At 39.9% G+C, this 23,255-nt stretch overlaps 1 protein-coding gene across 1 annotated transcript; it reads right to left on the bottom strand.

Moving 5' to 3' along the window:
- Positions 1-2,052: 2,052 nt before the first annotated feature.
- Scrg1 (stimulator of chondrogenesis 1) lies at positions 2,053-18,830 on the bottom strand. The gene is made up of 3 exons (XM_051182452.1): positions 18,666-18,830; positions 4,929-5,181; positions 2,053-2,270 (listed from the first exon to the last, which is right to left on the bottom strand). Exons 2-3 carry the CDS (start codon positions 5,168-5,170, stop codon positions 2,216-2,218), a joined length of 297 nt encoding a protein of 98 aa, XP_051038409.1. The 5' UTR covers positions 5,171-5,181; positions 18,666-18,830; the 3' UTR covers positions 2,053-2,215.
- Positions 18,831-23,255: the final 4,425 nt, after the last annotated feature.

Genomic DNA, 23,255 nt, shown 5'->3' with positions numbered 1-23,255 from the left:
TGGAGCTTCAGTTGCCGATTAGGACAGTGGTTTCTTAAAGGTCAGACCCTGAATTTAATGAAAAACAACAATATACAGTTTATGTAGAACTGGGTCTTGAACCCAGGCTCTGCATGCTGTCAGGTATCTATCAACCAAGTCACATGTCAGATCTCTCTGTGTCTTTTAAAGTGCACTTTTTCATCAAAACAAAACAAAACAAAATAAAAAAAACCTTCATGAAATACATCATGGTGTTAATGAAAAAATTGTGTGTTTGAATGGTGTTCAAATTCTGCTTTGGCTTGTTGTATTTCTTAAACTTGACTTAGAAAAAATGGAGCTAACATTAATTTTAAGGGTTTCTCTTTAAAAAAAATAGCAAAATTAAAATGTACTTAAAGATGTGGCACATGTAATACTTAAGGATGGGTTCTCCTTTTCCTTTTTACTGGAAATTGTGTAGCTTCCCTTCCAATAATCTCATTTTGTTATCTGGTTCTCTCTGTGAATCAGGATTGTGGCTATCTAAGCATTAGGGGACAGACTCTTTTTTTTTGGTAAATATACATTATTATTATTATTATTATTATTATTATTATTATTATTATTATTTTACATATCGATCCTAGTTCCCTCTCCCTCCCTCCCACCCGTGACCCCCACCCCCTCCCATACCATCCTCCTCCACACACAGAGAGGGTGATGCCTTCTAGGAAAGAGGGTGATGCCTTCTAGGAAAGATCAACAAAATCTGTCAAGTCATTTGGAGTAGGGACTAGGCCTTCCCTCCTGCCTCTAGGCTAAGGTAGTATCCTTCTATGGGGAATGTGCTCCCAAAGTCCTTTTATGCACCAGGGATACATCCTGGTTCCACTGTCAAAGGTCCCTTAGACTGCCCAGGCCTTCTAACTGAGACCCATGTTTAGGGGGTCTGAATTGGTCCCATGCTGGTTTCCCAGATATCAGTCTGGGGGTCCATGTGCTCCCCTTTTTCAGGTCAGCTGTCTCTGTGGGTTTTGGTAGCCTGGTCTTGTCCCCATTTTCTTATCACTCCTCCCTCTCTGCATCTGGATTTCAGTTCAACTCAGTGTTTAGCTGTGGGTGTCTGCTTCTGTTTCCATCAGCTACTAGATGAGGGCTCTAGGATGGTGAATAAGTTAGTCATCAATCTCATTATCAGGGAAGGGCATTATGGTAGCCTTTCCACTGTTGCCCAAATTGTTAGTTGGGGTCAGTCTTATAGATCTCTGAACATTTCTCTAGAGCCAGCTTTCTCTTCAAACCTATAATGGCTCTCTCTCTTATGGTAACTCTCTCTCTCTCTTTTTCTCTCATCTATTCCTCCCCTAACTCATTTTTCCTACTCCTACATGCTATTCTCTCCCCCCCTTCTCTTTCTTCTAGTTCTCGCTTCACTCACTGCCCCTCCCACTCCCAATATGCTCAGGAGATCTTGTTCCTTTCCCCTTCTGTGAGGGACCTTGTATATCTCTTAGGTTCCTCCTTGTATCCTAGTTTCTCTGGCAGTGTGAATTATAGGCTGGTGATCCTTTGCTCTAAGTCTAAAATCCATATATGAGAGAGTACATGCCATGTTCCTTTTTGTGACTGGGTTACCTCATTCAGGATGGTTTCTTCAAGTTCCATCCATTTGCCTGAGAATTTCAAGATTCCATGGTTTTTTTTCCGGCAGAGTAGTATTCCATTGTGTAAATGTGCCATACTTTCTCCATCCATTTTTCAGTTGAGGGGCATCTAGGTTGCTTCCAGGTTCTTGCTATTACAAATAATGTGTGTATGAACATAGTTGAACAGATGTCCTTGTTGCATGGATGTGGATTATTTGGGTATATGCCTAAGAGGGGGATTACAGGGTCCTGTGGTAAACCAATTCCCATTTTCCTGAGGAACCTTCATACTGATCTCCAAAATGGCTGTACAAGTTTGCACTCCTACCAGCAGTGGAGGAGTATGGGGACAGGACTCTTACTGAATGCAGTGAACTCCTCCTAAATAAAAGTCTCTAGCCCAACATTTTACTTAAAGCTAACAAAGTCCACAGAGAGAAGCTGAGTGGAAATAACTTTTATTGCTTTGTTAGCCAGGTTTCCCCCAGCAAGTGAGGCTTTGCACTTGCTTTTATATACTGGATGGAAATCGTAACTGTAGCTATATAGATGCAGTTGGTGGGAAACTGGGAACCACCCCAGTTCTCCAGAATGCATGGCTATCCTCAGTGACTGTTGCAGGGGATCACAAAGGAGATCTTTGGTCCAAAGAAGACATCTCTGAAAGAAAGAACACAGTTAACTCAGCTGAAAACTAAGGCATATATCAATCTTTTCTAGGTTGAAAGTGGATAGTGTTTCCCAAGGCTTAAGGTACGACTATTCATTGTAGGCAAATCAAATACAAAAAGAATCATAGAAGGATTTCCTACAGGAGCCACAAAAGACCAAACTCTGGTTTTTTTTTTTTTTTTTTTTTTTTTTTTTTTTCATCCACTCACTGTTGATGTTATTTGCTATTATTTGTCTATAAATAAAAGGAAAACATAGATAATTTCAAAACCTTATACAAAAGAGTTCACTTTGATGTGGACATGGGTTACAAAGTTTAAGTTTGGGGTAAGAGACAGGTTAGTAGTCTTTTCTTAGGAAACTGTTAAACAAAGTTTAAAATATTTATATTTATTTAAAATATATTTCAATTTTATTAAATTCTTATTGTATATAATTTATTTTTCTTATATTTAATCTGAATATCTCAGCTTCCTAAATTTTATGCAAATAAAGTGTTCTAAAAGCTAGTCTTAGCTTTTTGGGTAGAAAAGCTGGTATAGGGTAACATGAAAACATACATGGAATGGTATAAAATTGTATGTACAGAGTGGTATAATCCTGACTTAATAGAAACACACTTTGCAAAGTGATTCTATTGCTACTGAAAAAAAAAGAAAGAAGTGGCTTCAGTATATTTACACTTCTGTTTCAATGTGTTAACAGTCATAATGACAAAGTTATATCAGAAAATAAATATAAGCTCTCTGCAGTAAATTGGTTTAATAATCCAGTAATAAAAAATTTAGTACTGATTGGCATTTAATTTTTACAGTATAGAAATGTGTTTCATGGGGTTAACTAACACATTCTCTTTTTAAAGTTTTTTTTATGATTAATTTATGTATTGTGTATACAGTGTTCTGCTGGCATGTCAGAAGAGGGCACCAGATCTCATTACAGATGGTTGTGAGCCACTATGTGGTTGCTGGGAATCAAACTCAGGACCTCTGGAAGAGCAGCCAGCACTCTTAACCTCAGAACCATCTCTCCATCCCCCCCCCCCCCCCCACACACACATTCTTGCATCGTGCAATACAGTGCTTCTGGAATAGCACTGTGCTTGAGAAACCACCCGAAGGCTTGTTGAACTCTGCTGGCAGGGCCTGCCCTGCATAGCTAATTCAGCCGGTCCACACTGGGGTCCCAGGTCAGGCAGGTGTTGAATAGGCACTGCTTTGGAAACCTCACTTTGGGGACAAGCTTGGTCTGAATCAGCTTTCTGTCTCCACAGTAACATTAGCTACTTATGTGAGGTATCCCTGTCACTTCCATCTGCCTTTTCTAGGTAAGAGATTTATATTTGCCTTTTCTACCTTCCAGGTTGCTTAGAAGGATGGAAATATGATATCTGATGTTGAAAGCAATTTGAAACAGTATTCAATGTCCAAGATCATAATATTTCAAATAATCCTTAATCAAAGGAAAATAATCTTAAAATCAAGAGCTAAAACTTGACTTAATCTCCCATTTTTTTTACTTATCATACACCAATTTTCCAAAATGTAAATTGTTTTAAACATATTTAATTTCTAATTAACTTATTTATGGGGCTGGAAGGTCCTCCCATAGCCCTTAATGACATTTCCTGCCCCAGTTACTTGCTTGATGCTCTTCATTAACTGGTTTAATCTAAAAAAGAAATATTGCTTTTCAAATTAGTTACAGTGTCAACTCTGAGGTTCAATTATATTACTAACTGATTTTTGTTGTTGCTGTAAGAACTGGATGTAGAATTTAACAGGTTAAGGTATTATTTTTCACATTTTTATTTAGGGTTTTGTTTGTTTGTTTGTTTGTTTGTGGCAGTCTCCCTATATAGCCCAGGCTAGTCCCCAACTCCAAATCTTCTCAACTGTGCAACCCTACCACAGTTATTCAACGAGAACACTGCACACTTGGATGGTTCTGAAAACAGCTGGGATTTGAGTTTACCTAAGAGAGTAATTAGTTTCAGCAAATCCATCTGAAGCTGCTCTAAGCCAGGCCTGTTACCTCAAGCTGTGAACCCTGAATTTAGGATGCTGAGGGAGGAGGATTGCAATGAGTGTTCAAGGTCTCAAGGTCAGCCTGGTCTAAACAACAAGTTTTAGCCAGCTTGAGCTATAGTTGAGATCATGCCTAAGCAAGCAAACAAACAACAACAAAAAAGAAGATGGTAACTGAACCGTGAGTCTATTGAGTGGATGAAATTTATTTATTAATACCTATGAAGGATTTATTGCCATCATTGGCATATAATAAACCCTCAATGAATGTTACATTTCTACAGCATTCAAAAAACTGAAACAATGTGTTTCTGGATTGTAATTATAATCATGATAAAACAAAATAATTGAAACAACCCAATAAATATGAATAACACTAAAAATATGTTAAAGTTAGCCATACTGTGTTATATACATTTGTGTAGATTTTCAAAGTTCGTGTTTAAAGATTTTTGTAGAGAAATCATTGGGCAATTTATCTCCACACCAGTACTACAAGGTGGAGATAACTATTTATAAATTAATCATTTGGAAAAATATAAGACAGTAAAAGATTATTTTTTAAGAGGCTTTTTTTCCTGCAAATATAGTAATACACTTTGAAATGTCATTTCCTTACTTTGGGCAACAGAGCAATTCGCTGAAATTGCAGTAGCAGATCATCTCACATCCCTTCCCATCCCAGAAATGATGCTGGATGTTTGTGTCGATCAATGTCAGGTCGGCTCTGCCCTCTGGAAGGTTGTGACAGTTGCGATCTTTTAGCATCTTTCTGTAGCAAGAAAGGCGACTTGAAGGCATGGCTTGGACTCCTAGCAGCAAAGTTAGCCCAAGAGTGACAAGCACCACAAATTTCATCATGGCTTTTGTTCCTGAGATGGAATAACAAACAAAATCTGTCAGCATTTGTTTCTTAAAAGGTGGGCTTCATTTGAACATAACGTTTTGCATGTTGTCATAAATTTGGGTATGAGGGGAGTTTTTCTTTTCCATGCTCTTTATGTTTCTCACAGTGTAACTTTCTGACCATTTACATTCCACACACATACATTTTTCAAGGCTATCCTGGAACTCACTTTGTAGACCAGGCTGGCCTCAAACTCACAGAGATCCACCTGCCTCTGCCTTCCAAATGCTGGGATAAAAGGCTCCCTGGGCTCATTTACATTTTTATTTGAAATACTTGTCTATAACTTCAAATGTCTGGACACCACTTAAAAGTAGAGAGTGTCAGGGATGTGGCTCAACTGGTAAGAACACCAGCCACACAAGCCTGAGGACCTGAGGTCAACCCCTGGGAACCATGTAAAAGCTACAGGTGCCAGCATGCATCTGTCATTCCAGCACTCCTTTGATGAGATGGAAGGAAGAGACAGGCAAATGGCTCAAAAGCCAGGGGCCAGATAACCTGGAGCACAGCCTGGCAGCAGGAATAGCAGAGATTCTGTGGCAACAGGGTGGACAGAGAGAGAATAACTCCTCAAAGAAAACCTCTGGCTCTTTGGCTTCTGCAGGGTGCCAGTATGCATGTGTTCACATATACGTGCATGTGTGAGTGCATGAAGGTGCGAACACACACACACACACACACACACACACACACACACACACGTAAGGAGTTAGGTTTTTCTGCCTGCCGCCAGTCTTGTCCCACCGCCATGCCAGCCCCAAATAACACACGGAGACTCTGTATTTGATATAATGCTGTTGGCCAGTTACTTGTTTCTTATTGGCTAGCTCTGTCTTAATTATTAACCCATTTCTGTTAATCTAATATTTCCATGTGGTTTCACCTTACCGGGGAGTGGGGCAGGTGTCTGGTCTACCTGGTCTCTCCATCTGACTCCTCCTTACTCCTTCCTCTTTCCTCCTTGTCTTCTAATCCCTCCTATCTTCCTTTCCTATTGGCCAACAGTGCTTTATTCATTAACCAGTATGAGAAATACACACACATACACACACACTAGTGTTGAATGGGGACTGCTAAGGAAAGAAAAACTAAGGGTAAGCATCTTCACTTAAGGTATCCAAAGTCACACAATTTTTATGGGTGGTCACTCAAGAACAATCGCTTTTAAGATAATGTAAACACACAAAAGTTTGTAGAACAACTACCATTGCCAAATGAACCTGATATTTCATGTATTTACAGAACCACAACATTGTCAAAGAACCTAGGTCCTGTCCTGACAGAGACAAATAAACCTTATTTATGCCAGCCAATATTCATAGGTACTATTCTAGAAATATCTATATAGTCCAGTTGTTTTCAAATATTTTGGAATTATTCTTTGGGCTCATTATTGTTACAATTTTTTTTATTAGTGTTGTGATTTTTTTTTTTTACCTACATAGACTACTTATCAGCAATTGAAAATGGAGGCTTGGATCCTTTCATAATCATCTGTGGTGGCCATGACCACCTACAATGGGAAACTGTGAACACTCTGTTCATGTAGTTCTAACATTTCACTAACCTTCCTTAGCTTCTGCCTACCAGTCTTGGTTTGAACCTTTGTGGCCATAGCACACAAATCTAGTTCCTCAGGAGGTAATTTAATAGTGGTACAAGACTAAGATATCCATTATGTTTGCAACCAGTCTCCTCTAGGTTCTGTATTCGACCTGGAGGGGCTGGAGCTTATTGGAGTAAAGGGGGAATAACAGCATAATGTAGAATTCAGGATTAGCATCCACAGCCGTGCACATTGCACTTTGCTAACATGCCAAGATGTCTTCCTGGCAGAGAAGGGAGACCGATAAAGGGCAGTTCTCTTTGCACATTGTACTTTAAGGTTGTTTGGTTTTAACATGCATAGCAACTGGTTCCAATGTGATGTTTCCACACTCATTTGCTTTGTGCCTTCCCTCTTCCACCCCCCCCCCCCGTGTACATTTGTACATTGCCATCTCCCCAACTCCTGCACTCCTCCTTCCAAGTCTCCTTTCTGCTTTTGTATCAGTTTTTTTTATTAATATATTAACTTCTTCTATCCTAGACGCCCCTCAATTGAAGAATGGATAATGAAGATGTGGCACATCTACACAATGGAATACTACTCTGCAGAAAAAAATAATGGTATCTTGAAATTCGCAGGCAAGTGGATGGCACTTGAAGAAACCATCCTGAATGAGGTAACCCAGCCACAAAAGAGGAACATAGTATGTACTCACTCATATATGGATTTTAAACCTAGAGCAAAGGATCACCAGCCTATAATTCACACCACCAGAGGAAATAGGATACAAGGTGTATATTCTAAGAGATTCATATAAAGTCCCTCACAGAAGTGGGAAGGGATAAGTCCCCCAGAGCACAAGGGGAGTGGGGGGGCAGTGAATGGAGAGAGAAATAGGAGAAAGAGAGGGGGAGGAAAGGAAAACACGTGCGACTAGGAAGATTGAGTCTGGGTAGGAATAGAAGACAGGACACACACACACACACACACACACACACAGAGAGAGAGAGAGAGAGAGAGAGAGAGAGAACATAAAAGAGGGAGCCAATATTGGTTTGAAGAGAAAATTGAACCCAAAGAAAGGTCTAGAGACCTACAAGACTGCCACCAACTAACAATTTGAGCATCTGTGGAAAGGCTACCATAAATGCCCTTCCCGGATAGTGAGATAAACAACTAACTTATCTATGGAGCCCTCATCTAATACCTGTTGGAAACAGAAGCAAACACCCATACATAAACACTGAGTCAAACTAGAACCCAGATGCAGATGGAGAGGACAAGACCAGGCTGCAGAAACACATAGAGACAGCTGACCTGAACAAGGAGGAGCTAACGGACCCCCAGACTGATAGCTGGGAATCCAGCATGGGACTGACTCAGGCCCCCCTGAATATGGGTCTCAGCCAGAAGGACTGATCAGTCTAAGGGACCTCAGACAGTGGAGCCAGGATGTATCCCTGGTGCACAAAAGAACCTTGTGAACACATCCCCCATGGAGGGATAACTGCCTGAACCTAGAGACAGGAGAGAAGCCCTAGTCCTTACTTCAAATGACCTGTCAGATCTACATGACCCCAACTGGATGGCATTGCCCTACTACATGTGGAATTGGGGTGGGGGGATGGAAGGGAGGGTAGTCAGGGTGCATGTGAGAGAGGGCAGAGAGGGTAAAAGTGAGGGAGGGAGGGAGGGGGAAGGGAGAAAGGGAGGGGGAAGGGAGGAAGGGAGAGGGAACTTGGATCAACATGTAAAATAATAAATTAAAAAAAGTTTCAGGTTTTATTTCATATTCTAATTTGAGTTAGTTATATTTGACCTGGCTTGTCTTGTAACTTTTAAAATTGGGCCTACCTAATTCTTCTTCTTCTTCTTTTTTTTTTAATATTTTACATATCAATCCTAGTTCCTTCCCCCTCCCTCCCTCTTTACCCCCCTCCTATCCCATTCCCTCCCCCCCCAACACTCCACAGGGAGGGTGATGCCTTCCAGGAGGGATCAACAAAATCTGTCAAGTTATTTGGAGTAGGGACTAGGCCCTCCCTCCTGCCTCTAGATTAAGGCAGTTATCCCTCCATGGGGAATGTGCTCCCAAAGTCCTTTCATGAACCAGGGATACATCCTGGTTCCACTGTCAGAGGTCCCTTAGACTGCTCAAGCCTTCTAACTGAGACCCATGTTCAGGGGGTCTGAGTCAGTACAATGCTGGTTTCCCAGTTATCAGTCTGGGGGGGTCCATGAGCTCCCCCTTGTTCAGGTCAGCTATCTCTGTGGGTTTCTGTAGCCTGGTCTTGACCCCATTTTCTTATCATTCCTCCCTCTCTGCATCTGGATTCCAGTGTTTAGCTGTGGGTGTCTGCTTCTGTCTCCATCAGCTACTAGATGAGGGTTCTATGATGGCACATAAGTTAGTCATCAATCTCATTATCATGGAAGAGCATTTAAGGTCTACCTAATTCTTATCTCTAAACATTACTGAAATGACAAAATGTCATAAAGAAATGACAAAAATGAAATCTATTTATACAGTCTCCGATTTAATAGAACAAAACATTAGTTCTACAGTAGATCACAATCTAATATATGTATGTATGTATGTATGTATGTATGTATGTATGTATGTATATGCATCTTCAAATGGACTTTTCCCAGATCATAAACTAAAATTCATATGTATTTTTACATTTGTGGGTTTTTTGTTTTGTTTTTGTTTTTGTTTTGTTTTGTTTGAGGCAGAGTATGGGCTTGAACTCCTGACTCTCCTGTCTCCTCTACACAAATGTTGACATTGCTCATGTGTACCATCACACCTGCAGTATTCATATGGTTAAAACATCAATGCTGGGGAGATGCTCTCATTCTCAGCTGCTTAGACAAGGCCCTTCTTTATTACCCACAAGATGTGTTTTTCAAAAAATAATATCACATACTCCCTGATAGTTTTTGCTTTTCAAGAAGACTGGAGCCACCACACTGTGAACCTTCACTTTGTGGCAAGAAAAAAAACACAGCTGTCAATCTTTGAGGAAATATTTGTGTAGAACGAACAGGCTGCTTTCATTGGGTGAAGAAGCTTTTATGGCTTTTTGAAGTGAAATTGACATCCAGCAACTTCAAATACTTCAAATATACAGTTTGTTAAATTTGGGTATGTGATTTTTCCCCAAGAAGCCATCACTACAATCATTTATATTAATCATATAAATTGCCCCTAAGTTTCCCCACACCCATTTATTGTCCATCCTTCCTTGTTGCCTATCCCATCTATCAACCACTGATTTGCTTCCTGAAGCCACAGATGATGTTCATATTCTGGATTCCTATATAAAATAGTATTATGAAACCATACAATCTTTTATGTGGGTTATTTCAGTATAGTTGTTTTGAGGTTTAGATGTTTTATTGCTAAATATCCTACCCATTTGCCAGTTAATGAACATTTGAGTCTTGGGTAAATATGTACTCGGGTAAATATGTACATGTGAAATAGGTGGCAGCCAGAGGTCCACCTTGGTGCCATTCCTCTGGAACCACCTAGCTTGAGTTTTAAAATTTATTTTACTTTATGTGTATGTTTTGCCTGTATGCCTGTATGTGTACCACATACATGCCTGTTGGATGCCCTGGCACTGTGTTTATGGATGGTTGTCAACCCTGATATGGGTGCTGGGAATTGAACCCAGCTCCTCTGCAAGAGCACCAAGTGAGCCAGCTCTCCAGTCTCCACCTTGGTTCCTGGGACAGGACCTGTCCTTGGGTCTGGGGCTTGCTAATCCATTAGGCTGGCTGGCCAGGGAGCTCCCACAGGCCTCTGATCTCGGCCTCCCCAGTGGTAAGATTACAAGCATGCGATGCCATGTGTGACTTCTTTCCCCTTGTGTTCTAGGTTCAAACTCTGTCAAGTCATCATGCTTACATGGCAAGCACTGTACCAGAAGAACTATTATCCCAGTGCTAGTATAGTTTTACTTTTAAATAAATTATCAAGCTATTTTTACAACCATTTTATATTCCCACCAGCTGTGTGGTTTCTACACAGTCTCTGACTACTGATTTGGTCACTTTTTACATCTTAGGTATTTGGCCAGTCTATATGATATCTCATTGGTTTATATTGCCATTTCTTATTCATTGTTGATGTTGAGTCTCTTTTCATGCAATGTTTTTTTTTTTTTTTTTTCCTGTGTGTTTTCTTTGGTGAAGAATATGTTCTAGGGCTGGTGAGTTGCCTCTGCAGATCAAAGGGTGTGTCACCAAGCCTGATAACCTGAGTTCAATCTTTGGGATGTATCTAGTGGAAGAAGGTAATTGACTTTTGCAAGTTAAGGTCTGACAACCCCACCCCTAAATAAATAAATAAATAAATAAATAAATAAATAAATGTGATTATAAAAATTACATTTCAGGACAGTGGTGTCAGATGCCTTTAATCTAAGCACTTGGGAAGCAGAGGCAGGTAGAGTTCCATGTTTGAGGCTAGCCTGGTCTACAGAGGGAATTCCAGGACAGCCAGAGCTATACAGAGAAACTCTGTCTTGAAAAACAAATTACATTTTGATTCTGCCATTTATCTAAAAAAATTAATAATTGGATTGTGGCTGGGCATAGTTGTGCATGTCTGTAATCACAATACTAGGGAGGCTAAGGTAGATGGATCAATACATTAAAGCTAGTCTATGTGTGCTATATAGCAAGTTCTAGGCCAAGACCCTGTCCCCAAAAAAGCCAGTGAAATCCTGTCTTTAAAAAACTATCCTAAAACATATTTTACGTAGTTTGGCAATCCCTTGATTTTTAACAAAGTATAGACACCAATAAAGAAGAGAAAAAAGGAGCCAGAGGAAGGAAAACATAAATAAATAAATAAATAAATAAACAGAAAAGGATAATTTTGGCAATGTGATGTAAACCAGAGTCACTTGGGAGGGAGCCTTGGTTAAGCAAATGTCTCCTTCAGAGTGGCTTGTAGGTATACCTGAGTGGCATTTTCTTGATTTTTAATTGATGTGAAGGGCCCAGCCCTTTCCATCCCTCCCCTTCCCTCCTCTCCCCTTCCCTCCCATTCTCTCCCCTTCCCTGCAGAAGGTCCAGGATGATAAAAGGAAGACAGTTGAATGTGGCACTGGGACAAGCCAGTAAGCAGCATTCCTAGGAGGTTCTGCTTTGATTCCTGCCCTGACTTCCCTCAGGAAGGAACTATTACCAAGATGAAATAAACCCTTTTCTTACCTAAGTTGCTTCTGGTGATGGTGTCCACCACAGTGCATTTGATTTAAACAAATAAAAGAATAGCTATTGCCTTTCCCAGTTGATGAATCAGCTTTGTACAACAAAACAACTTCTCTTGTGGTCTCTCTGTGCTAGTCCCAACAACTGTCTTTACTCTAAACGGTGGGTTTCTAGAAGATGTTTATCGGTGCTTCAAGAGACAGGTGAGACTAGAGCCAATCCCCTGAATAGCTCTAAGAGAAGGTAGAATATTGGATGTGTGGCCCAACTCTCCCTGTCCCCAAGGAAAAGCTAGGTGCCAGATCTCTTCACCTATTTATTCTGCGTTTGGCTGAGGACAAGATCCGCAGTGATGCACTCCTGTTTAAATTTCAATGTTTTCTTTGTACCTATGAATATAGCACATACTTAGTCCTGTCACTGCCCAAAGACAAGCATAGCCAAAGCCACTTCATTTGATCATACTAAGAACAGATGCAAGGTTATATACGTGGTCTGGCTTTTACCTTCCCCTAAGAAATGTGCTCAGGGTTTTCTTCCTGCTCTGTGATTAATAACTTCACATTGCTTTGTTTTCTATAGCTCCTTGGGAACTTGTACACACTGGCCCTATTAGCATTCTGAGCAAGAAAGACAGAAGCCAGCTCCTGTGGTAGGACCAGGAAAAGTTAAGATACTAACTGCATGGCCCAATTCCTTCCTTTACTCTTTGGAGAAAAGCTGAGCTGGGGGTTCCCTTAGGGTGTATTTAGACATTTTATTCATGTGTATGCTACATGTGCCACAATATATATTTTCCCTCACTCACCTATGTTTTAAAAATCTAATTAATGAGAAAAGCATACATTTATCCATGAAGTCATTTCAACTGCTAAGTGCTTTCTTTCCATTCCTCCTAAAACCCATAGTTCTGTCTGGTAGAGTTTGGCTATATAAAGGGCACCCTTTCATGGTCCAGTAGGTCATGTTTATATTTTATCTGAAAATGTTTCTATTTTATCATTGTTTTTGAAAGATGTATCTACTGATTGTAGTTTAATAGATGGACAGATATTTTTTCCCCAGTGCTTTAAAAAGATACTTTTAATGTCTCGTCTACTAATCCTGGCGTTTGTATCTGTTCTGGTTTGGTTTCAGTTGATTGATTGTTCTTGTGAGTTACAGTTTCTTGGGTGGTGGTGCTGGGGTTTGAACCCAAGGCCTAATAGGTGCTGGTCAAACACTCTGCCACTGTTCTATCTTCTACCCCAGAGTTTTTGCTTCTTTGCCTCCTTTGTAATTTTCTGCTGACTGCCAAACGTGGAAGACTAATGAGATACTATATACTTTTATTTTCTTAAAACTATTCCTATACTTTGCTCTAGGAAGTAGCTGACATTTCACAAACAGTTTTACTTTCTTAGCTCTTCCTTTTATGGTTTGTTAGATGTTTCCAGAGCAGTGTTTAGTCTAGATACAATTATTCTTCATTGAGATCAAATCCTCCAAGTGTTTAACTCAATGCCAAATTAAATATTAATAGTTTTTCAGTATTGCTATGACTATTCCTATATTTAAGTAGCCAGATACTCTATTTCCTAATCCTTTTGGATTTTTCCCCTTGACCTTGGATAGTTTTCTCATGTGGATACACTGATCAGTTTTCTGCCTGATATCTGAGTGGGGCTCTCTGAAGACCTTCAACATTTTTTCCCTGGGCAGCTGTCTTGAGTTTAGTATTCTGGTGTATGATCTCTAACCACCATGGATGGTCTCCTTGACTTTCAGTTCAGGGCCCTGAGTTTTCCTTTCCTGAGATGCAGCTTAGAGTCTGTCTTAAGAAGTAGTGGGGAACATGTTAGGGCTCTCCTCTTTTGTCTCAGGGACCAGTGTCCTTCCTGACTCAACTTCCATTATCTCCACAAATGTTTGTTTCACTCCCCCCTCCTCCCCACTCACTTTGTTTTGTTTGGTATTGCTTCTGTAGAACAGGTAAATCTGGCTTCTGTTACTCCATATTGAGCAGAAACAAAAATCTACAGAGCTCCCACTGTAGGTATCCATCTTTAGAGAGATGTGAAGGGGATACCCACGTTTTATAGATCCTAAGTATCAGCTGTATGCCTCCTTGGCAATTTCAATACTTAAGCTGAATTATCCAAGTAATACTTTGCCTATTACTCTCCCTTCATTGGGCTATAGTCCCTCCAGCTCTTGTCACTCACATTAGATTAGTGGCAATTGGATCGATCCCAAAACACAAATAGAAGCCGTTAAAGTCTGCACAATGAGCCACTCAGGCTGCCCTTTTTACTGCTGGCATAATCCTTTTCTTTTTTGTTCTGCGTAAAATAAAGCCACTGAAATGTAACCTGGGATGGTTTTCTTCAAGACCCAATCTTCTTATCTTTGACTCGTAACTGCAGATTCCCAGATCAAGAGCAAGCCAGCAAAGCTGTTCACAGGAAGTACAGCCAATGCTGAGAATGGGAGGAAGTCACAGGATGCACAGTGTGGGATTCATTAATATAGTCCCTGAGCAATTGTGTCAGAGAAAGGAAAAGAGAAGCAAGCTAGTTTATCTTGTTTAACCTAACAAATATTTTTAGTGTTTCCTTTATAACAAGAACTATTGGAAGAACCAAGAATCCCAGATGATTTCAAGAATATAAAAATAAGTTTAGCCTTTACCAGTAACTCCACGCAGTGAACGATTTGAGTATTGATAATAATTAGACACTACTTAGTTGAATTCACAGCTCTTGTAGTACAATTAAACATGAGATCTCTGGAAACACAGAGCATGGGAGCTGGCTGTGACAGACCATAGAAAGCTTCTTTGAAGGTGAAAATCTGGGCTGGTGAGTCAACTCAGTAGGTAAGGATGCTTGCTATCAAGTTCTATAGGGATAGATGACTTGACCTGAGTTCTAATCCCAGGACCTTCATTTGGTACAAGGAAAGAATTGGCTTCTATAAGTTATCCTTGGACATCCATGTGGAATACACACACACACACTCACACACACACACACACACACACCTACCTTTTTGGAAAAAAATAAAACAGGGATTTTTGTTGTTGGTGTGGTTGTTTTGTTTTATTTTGATTTTGCATTTTCAAGATAGTGTTTCTCTGTGTAGCCTTGGCTATCTCAAAATTCACTCTGTAGATCAGGCTGGCTTCTAACTCAGAGATCTGCCTGCCTCTGCCTCCTGAGTACTGGAATCAGAAGCATGTGCCACCATGACATGACATTAAAAAACAAACAAACAAACACAGCTTTAAAAATAACTAAAAATTGGCTTATTTGTTTTATATGCATGGAACATACAGAAAAAAAAAGAAAGAAAAACATAAAAAAAAAAAAAAAACAACTGGTGTCTTAGTATAGGGAAGACTGATGTTGACATTTTGGTTGTAGATTTGCAGATTTCTGTTCAGTAATGATGTTAATAAAAAAAAAAAGTGATCCGGGGCAAAATTCAGGGAAACTCAATCATTGATGTACTGCATAGAAGATAAGTCAAGAGAAAGAGATTATAAATCATGAAGGAGATTGGGAAAGTACAGGCTCGTAAGATAATGAGTTTAAGGTCAAAGGACAAGTTAGTGGAAAGCTGAGAAAATCTGTGTTATATGTGATATTAACTGAAGCTTGCTTCTTCAAGGGTCTCTATCACACACATACACATAAACAAAACAAAAAACTTTTCAAAAGAATATAAAGGTTCTGGGGAGATGGCTACATCTATGCAGTCAAGAACATTTCCTGCTCTTACACCTAGTTCAGTTGCCAGTACCCATGTCAAGCAACTCACTATAACTCCAAGGACTCACAGTTGTGATGTAAACACACACACACACACACACACACACACACACACACACACACACACTTTTTTATTTAAACTGAAAGGAGACAATTTCATAGAACTTCAAGAAAAATACTGTGGTAATAATTAAATAAATAAATAATTAAATAATAATAAATAAATAATTAGGAGGGTCATCCTAAGACTTCTGTCTTAGGGTTTCTATTGCTGTCACACCATGACCACAGCAACTCTTATAAGGGAAAACATTTAATTGGGTTGGCTTACTCTTTCAGCGGTTCAGTCCACTATTGTCATGGGGGATGTGGTAATGTTTAGGCAGATATGGTGCTGGAGAAGAAGCTGAGAGTCCTATATCTTGCAGGCAACAGGAAGTGGTCTGTCTTATTGGGAGTAGCTTGAGCATAGGATACCTCAAAGCCCACCCCCACAGTGACATGCTTCCTCCAACAAGACCACACCTACTCCAACAAGGTCACACCTTCTAATAGCGCTACTCCTTTTGAGGGCCATTTTCCTTCAAATCAACACACCATGATCTTAAAAAATCAAGGTTGGAACTAGAAATATAAGAGTAAGGGGATGTTTATTGATAGTAGTGATAGCCCTGTACCTGACAAGGAGAGAGTGTAGGTCAAGAAAAGAAGCAAGAGGAGATCTGAGATTTGAAGAAGAGATGCCGGGATCATGAAGGCAAAGACTGGGCTGAAAAACATTTTTTAGAATCACTCCAGAGCCTTGACTCAGAAAAAAAATGGAAACATTCACTTAAGGAATGAGCAAATAAATTTCTGGAAAAGCAGGTATATTGCCATACCATGTACCTCACGCCTGTGCCAGAGCACAAAGTAGTGTTTCTGGCTAAGGCTCAGTCTACAGCAATGGAAATTTCCATGTCTGGACAGCACTTTTGATAGGCTTTTTTTTTTTTTAATTTTTTAACACTTCATAAATTACAGGTTATAACTGAAGCCTACTCGCTCCTTCTTTATTTAGGTTCAGATAAGTAGCTTTAGTTCTTCATAACAAATGGAAAAGTGTTCAGACTGGTTTGTTCCCTGGGTATATTTGTCATTTTTTTTTCTTAAAAGCAAGAAACATCAACCATGATTCTTGGAAATCCATCAAAGTTAATATTTTTCGAATGCCAGCCAAAGCGAGAAGACTGGTCATTTTGAAGGAAATTGTTCTCCATTTTTCCTCTTTTAGGTCATACACATGCACTTAAAATTCTTCCTGGAGAACATTCAACTTGCAAAAAAAGCCAGTGGAAGACTGTAGCTCTGAAGGAACAGGAGAACCTTTGAGATTGGTTATGCACTGGTTTACCAAAAAAAAAAAAAAAAAAAATCAATTTTCTGACCTTAATATTATTCCTAATATTGTATGATACCACTTAAAATGCAGTATTGGTATACTTAGAAATTTACATACACCCATCATACACTTTATCAGAAGAAAAAAATTCATTCACTGCAGTGGATGCAGAATTATAAAGAAGGCATTTCCACACAAGCACTAAATCATTGCACTGCCATTTGGGAGTCGCAAAGTTTAGTTCTGTGAGAGTTTTTGGCAAGCTTTTGAATGGCTGGAGTTAAATGAGGATGTAAAAAAGAAAAACTAAACCATTTAATGGGCAAAACTAACAGGGAGATGGAGTTGACACATTCAGATAGTTGTGGTACAGTTCATCCAGACAGCTGATATCAGTTCTGGAAACCAGTTTGCAGAGCAGAGGAATGAAACAGTTGATGAATTATGCTCAAAGAGCAGCCCATTTTCAGATGTCTGTCAACAACTGGCAAGAGAGAAGAAAGCCTGCAAAACCAATGGACAACCACAGCCCCCAATGTTTGACACTTGAAAAACGATAGTTGGGAGAGATTAAAATTGTTGTCTTAGTTGTGTGTGCTCTCTTGGGCACTGAAAACAACAGCAACAACAACAGATATTTTTAAAATTCTCACCTTTTGTTATTATCTGTCTTTGAGGCTGGTTGTACTAGGACAGTCTGAAGTGAAATATCTCATAGCATATGCAAAGGGATAAAAATGGTACAGGAAATGGATACACCTTTCAAAAACTCCTGTACCATGTGTGGCAGCGTAGGTCCTGAAGATACCTTTGCTCTTGGCAAAGTAGTCTACATATTCACCAAAGGAGATCTGCCTTTGGGCTTTTCAGACCATGCTACAAGATGATGCTAGTGCCCAATCTTGCATCATTTTATTTTTTTCTGACCACAATAACTCATCAGAGGAGAAAAGGAGTAACAGTGGGGAAATCCGGCCATACTCTGTGCAAGTAACTGAGTCAAGAAATCTTAAAAGGGTATCTTTCTAAGTCCTGAAGGGAGAGTGTTTGCTTCATCTGAGCAAGCACAGACTCTGTACTGTGTTCCATGGTGAGAACACCAAGGATGCAGGCAGTGAATTCCCTCTTTGTGTCTCACGTTGCTACCAGTTTCTTTTCAGGAATCGTAGTTTCTAAAAGCAAAACCATTTGCTTTCTTTGACATTGCAATTAGCTTCATGTAGAGGACTGACAGAGCAAATCTTACATACTTCAACACCCACACATAATTCTGAGGAAGATAGATGCAGAGTCAATCTGTACATTAAATGAAGGTCAGTGAGCAATGCATTTGCTTCCCTGTTTGGATCAGATATTTTTGCCTTATCTCAGGACCTATCTCTTCACAGGTACATGTACCATTTTTTTAGAGGACTTCTCAGTCTCCATATCTTTCCCATCTATTCAGCACACACATATATTTCTGCTCTAATCTACAGCAGCAGTTTAGAAGAGAATAAAAGATATAAAACATTTGCATAGAGAAAAATCCATACCTTTTTCTTTCTTTTCAGTCTTATTGACAGAAGAACCTTCTTAAATGCTCCAGCTGACTGGGTAGTCTGGGCAAAGGAGAAGAGAGGAGGTGGTGGAAGGAGGTTCTTTACAAATGAACCTTTGTCTGCCTTGTCTGTGCCTGAGATTGGCAGCCTCTGCTCCAGCCAGAAAGGAGGGGAGAAGGGGAGTGGAAAGAGACAAGAACTACCTCTCTTGGGCTCTTCCAAGGTAGAATGAACTAAACAGTTTCTTCTCACAGTGAAATAACCAGTCTATACAAGAACCTTGGTGGTGCAGCGTTTTGGGGCAATAAAATGTGAAACCTTGGGGATTTAAAAAGAACACAGAGTGACTTTTACTGTAAGAGAAGTTTGAGGGTGGGTGGAGGGAGGAAAAGAGATGAGGCAGAAACATGTTACTTAGGAAAAAAGGTGTGTGTGTGGGGGGGGGAGTGCCTCTTGTCCTTTCATGGTGTCCCTCACCATTTATATAACACAACATTTTAATAAAAGATACATTTAAATTTCATCCTTCCACCATTTTACCCATTTGATGAAAGCAGAGATAGATAAATAAACAGAAAATCATTTTGGGTCTCAGGAAAACACACACACACACACACACACACAGAGAGAGAGAGAGAGAGAGAGAGAGAGAGAGAGAGAGAGAGAGAGAATTGACCATATTTTGAACAAACAGTAAAATTCTAGAAATTCTAACCTCTATTTAACTATCTTTTGGTTAGTTTGTTTGTTGAAATAGGGTCTCACTGTATGTATATCCTGGCTGGTCTTGACCTTGCTATGTAGACCACACTGGCCTCAAACTCCTGCCTCAGCCTCCTGAGTTCTGGGATTACAGGCACATACTACCACACTCAACTCTCATTTAGGCCTTTTAAACTCAATTAGGAGCAGTGTTACAGGAAGTAGAGAGAGTATAACAATATAAGTATTACAGAGGAAGAGAACAGAGCAAAGGGATCCCAGGTTATGTGGTGATATATTGTTTATGATCTAATAAAGCCATTGGAGATCAGTTTGCAAAGCTAGCCTCGATAGTTAACTATAGAAGCCAGGTGGTGGTGATACACATCTTTAATCCCATCACCTGGAAGGTAGAGGTAGATGGATCTTTGTTTAGTTGAAGGCCACATGAAATTCAACCAGTCCTAAAGAGAAATAGCTCACACATAGATGATCTATCTCAGCTCTTGGAATCATACGCTTTTAATCCCAGCACTAGGGAGGTATAAAAAGCAAATGGTCTCATGTGTAGATTGATTTTCCAGCAGTAGTCTGAGGCTTGGAGAGAAATCTTGGAGACAGGATCAGCCCTTTCAGCCTGAGGTAGAGGTTAAGAGCTAGTGGCTTGGCTGCTTTGCTTTTCTGCTCTTCCATGTCTTTATTAGATCATAAACAATATATCACCACAAGCTAATACTAAGGAAAGCATGATGGTGAAGGATAGAGAAACAACCAGAGGTCTGGGAAATGAAATTAGAGAGAAAGTGACTAAAATACCTCCAATAACAAGCATCATGCTCTAGTTACGTTATTGGAATGAAATACCCTGACAAAAATCAACTCAGAAGAAGGGTTTGTTTCAATCACCAGTCGAGGTTTCAGTCCATAAAAACAGTCAAGGTAGCAGGAACTTAGCCAGTCACATCACATCCACAGTCGAGAACAGAAAGAAAGGGTACACACATGCTCATTCAGTTGCTTGCTTGCTTGTGTTCAACTTGATTTCTCCACTTTTATACAGTTCAAGACCCTCTGCCTAGGGAATGGTGCCACCCATGGTAGATTGTGTCTTTTTAAATCAAGTAACCAAAGATAATTGTACATACATATGCCCACAGACCAACCCTATGTAGACAGTTTCCAAGTGAGATTCTCTTCTTGGGAGCTTATACATTGTGTCATGTTGACAGTTAAAGCTAAGTATCACATCAAAGTGAAAAACAGGGATTTTATACTGAAGCTAATGGAAAAAAATGATAGGAATATTAGAAAAGATGACACTTCCCCATTTCAGTGTGAAAGAATTATAGTGTGAGAGGAAAGGCAGTTGAAATGAGGATGTGGTTGGGAACAGAACTGTAGCAGTAATCCATAAAAGAAAATAGATTAAACTGAATCACTCCGTTAGAGATTATGTTATGATTAAGACAGGACTAGTTGAAAGAAGAGGACATTAGCTTTCAAAAGCTTGGGCCTTGCTTAACTGTGCTGTCATTTTTCTGGAAAAAGAATCCAAAAGGGAGAGCTGTTATTCAAACAGGTAAACAAATATAAAAGTTTTTGGCTAAAGCTGGAGTGGGAAGACAGAAATTAGCTACTTGGTAAATGTTGAGTTAATGAGCATTTGGGAATGCTTAATTGATGATCAGACAGACCTGGGGCTCAGGAAAAAGTCTGGTTAGAGAATAATTAACTTAATGCCAAATAATCCCAAGTATATGACTTGTAGAGTTTTTTTTTTGTTTTTTTTTGTTTTTTTGTTTTTTTTTTTTAACTAAGTGATAATTGGAGCCATGGCTATGCCACCTAAAGCTTACTGTGTTTTGTGGTATGTTTGTTACATGTGAGAATGTAGCTCCCCTCTTTGTGACCCTCAGAAATGGCTTCTATTATAGTATCTCCCAACATGTGAGGAAGTATCAGAGATGTTAGGTAACTTTCCCACGGCCACACAGCTGGAAAACAACAGGATCAATGCAGTTCTTGTGTCTTCGATTTTCACTGTTGTTCTAGAATGCCTCTCAAAATAGATTATAGAAGAAAGAACAGTGCTAGGACCAGAATCTTAAGGATCCTCAGCCTCCAAGGGACAGGTAGACAGCTGAGATGAAAAGTAACAAGGAGCAGTCAAAGAAGAATTCTTAAAATTAGAAGTGTGTTAGAAATCAAAAGGAAGAATATTTCAATAAGAATGAGGGTGGCTCTGAAGAGCAGCTTTGGGGAAGCTATACAGTCTGGCCTTGAACCCACAGAGATCGACCCTGATACAGAGGTAGGTCAAGAAAAGCAAGTTTCCGGTGTGAGGCTTAGTTTTGTGGATCTTACACAATGTCCAATGGCCAGGAAGAGTCTCAGTGAGGGATTCTTCCTTGGGGGTAGGCTGTGGGCATATCTGTGGAGAATTGTATAAATTAAGCTATGGGAAGATCTAGCACACTATGGGAGGCACCATCCCCTAGGCAAAGAGTCTCAATTTGTGTAAGAGCAGGGAATCTTACACAAACAAGCATGTGTGTGTTCATTTTTCTTTGCTTTTGACTGTGGATGTGATGTGACTAGCTGTTGGAGCTTCTTGTCTTGACTTCCCCACAACAATGGACTGTAGCCTGGAATTGTAAACTAAAGTAAATCCTCCTTTTCTCTAAATTCCCTTTCCCTCCCTTCCTTCCTTCCTTTCTTTTTTTCTTTCTTTGTTTCTCTCTCCCTGTCTGTCTGTCTTTCTTCCTTTTGAGACAGGGTTTGTCAACATAGCCCTGGTAGTTCTGGAACTCACTTTGTAGAACAGTCTGGGCTTGAACCCACAGAGATCCACTTGCCTCTGGAATGCTGGAATTACAGATGTGCACAACTGTGTCCAGCCTTTGTTCATTTGTTATGAGTGTGGAAATATGAGAAAAATGGGAAAGTACTTTCATTGCATCTGAAGTGCTATCTACTTTGTTCAGCTTGTGTATGTAGATCTAGTTCAAAAGTATGGTGTTAATCTGGTGTCCCTGCAGTCAGTTCCTCCTTTTCTCTTTCATCTCCATTATTGTGTTGCTCATTCTATCTCCTTTGTGCTCCAGTGCATTTTATTAGTATCCTTTTATATCCTGCAGCCCCCAAGTATACAGCATTCTCTGCACTGCTTCTTGGATGCTGGCTTCAAATGGTATACAGTATTCTTGGTAATGGTCTCAGTCTCTGATCACATTTGAGTCACTTAGGTAAGTGTTCCCTGAGGACACACATTTGGACCCAAGCTTTCTAGCTCCTAGTTAGGTTGCCAAACACTTATTACTGTAGCCTGAATTCTAATCAGTATTAATAATAAAAACCTAGAGTCAGATATTGGGATTGATTATGAAGATCAGAGAAGCAAAGTGGCCAGCACTAGAGTTCTCACCTCTACTGTGTCCTCAGGCTGCTTCTGTTTCCACCAAACCTCAGACTGCCCTGAGCTCCTGTCTCCTCCCACCTTATATTACTCAATAGTGCTGGGATTAAAGGCCTGGGATCCCAAGTGCTGAGATCACCTTTGTGTGAGCTGTTTCTCTTTTAGACTGGATTGATGTCGTGTAGCCCAGGGTGACCTTGAACTCACAAGATCTGCCTGTCTCTCTAGTGCTGGAATTAAAGGAGTGGCCACTACTGTCTGGCCTCTATGGCTAACTAGTAGCTAGCTCCTCACTCTGATCTTCAGGCAAGCTTTATTTGTTAAAGCACAAACAAAATATCACCACAGACAATTTCAAAATAAAACAATACTTCAGGTGGAACTCAAACAATTACATTCAAAGTGGTCTGATTTGTATTTCTTAAAAAACAACAACCATAAAATCCTTAGACCCAGAAGAAGTCTCA

This window comes from Phodopus roborovskii, unplaced genomic scaffold (assembly GCF_943737965.1).
Source record: "Phodopus roborovskii unplaced genomic scaffold, PHOROB, whole genome shotgun sequence".
NCBI classification, from domain to species: domain Eukaryota; kingdom Metazoa; phylum Chordata; class Mammalia; order Rodentia; family Cricetidae; genus Phodopus; species Phodopus roborovskii.
The sequence above is the reverse complement of the archived record's forward strand: the minus strand, read 5'-3'. Positions and strand labels throughout refer to the sequence as shown.

Bases quoted from the DNA above. Each gene is read 5' to 3' on its own strand.
- Scrg1 (XM_051182452.1), bottom strand. From the start codon at position 5,170: ATGATGAAATTTGTGGTGCTTGTCACTCTTGGGCTAACTTTGCTGCTA. The intron at 2,271-4,928 runs GTAAGGAAATGA...TCTTTCTTTCAG, and splicing joins GAATTGCTCTGTTGCCCAAA to AGATGTCTTCTTTGGACCAA.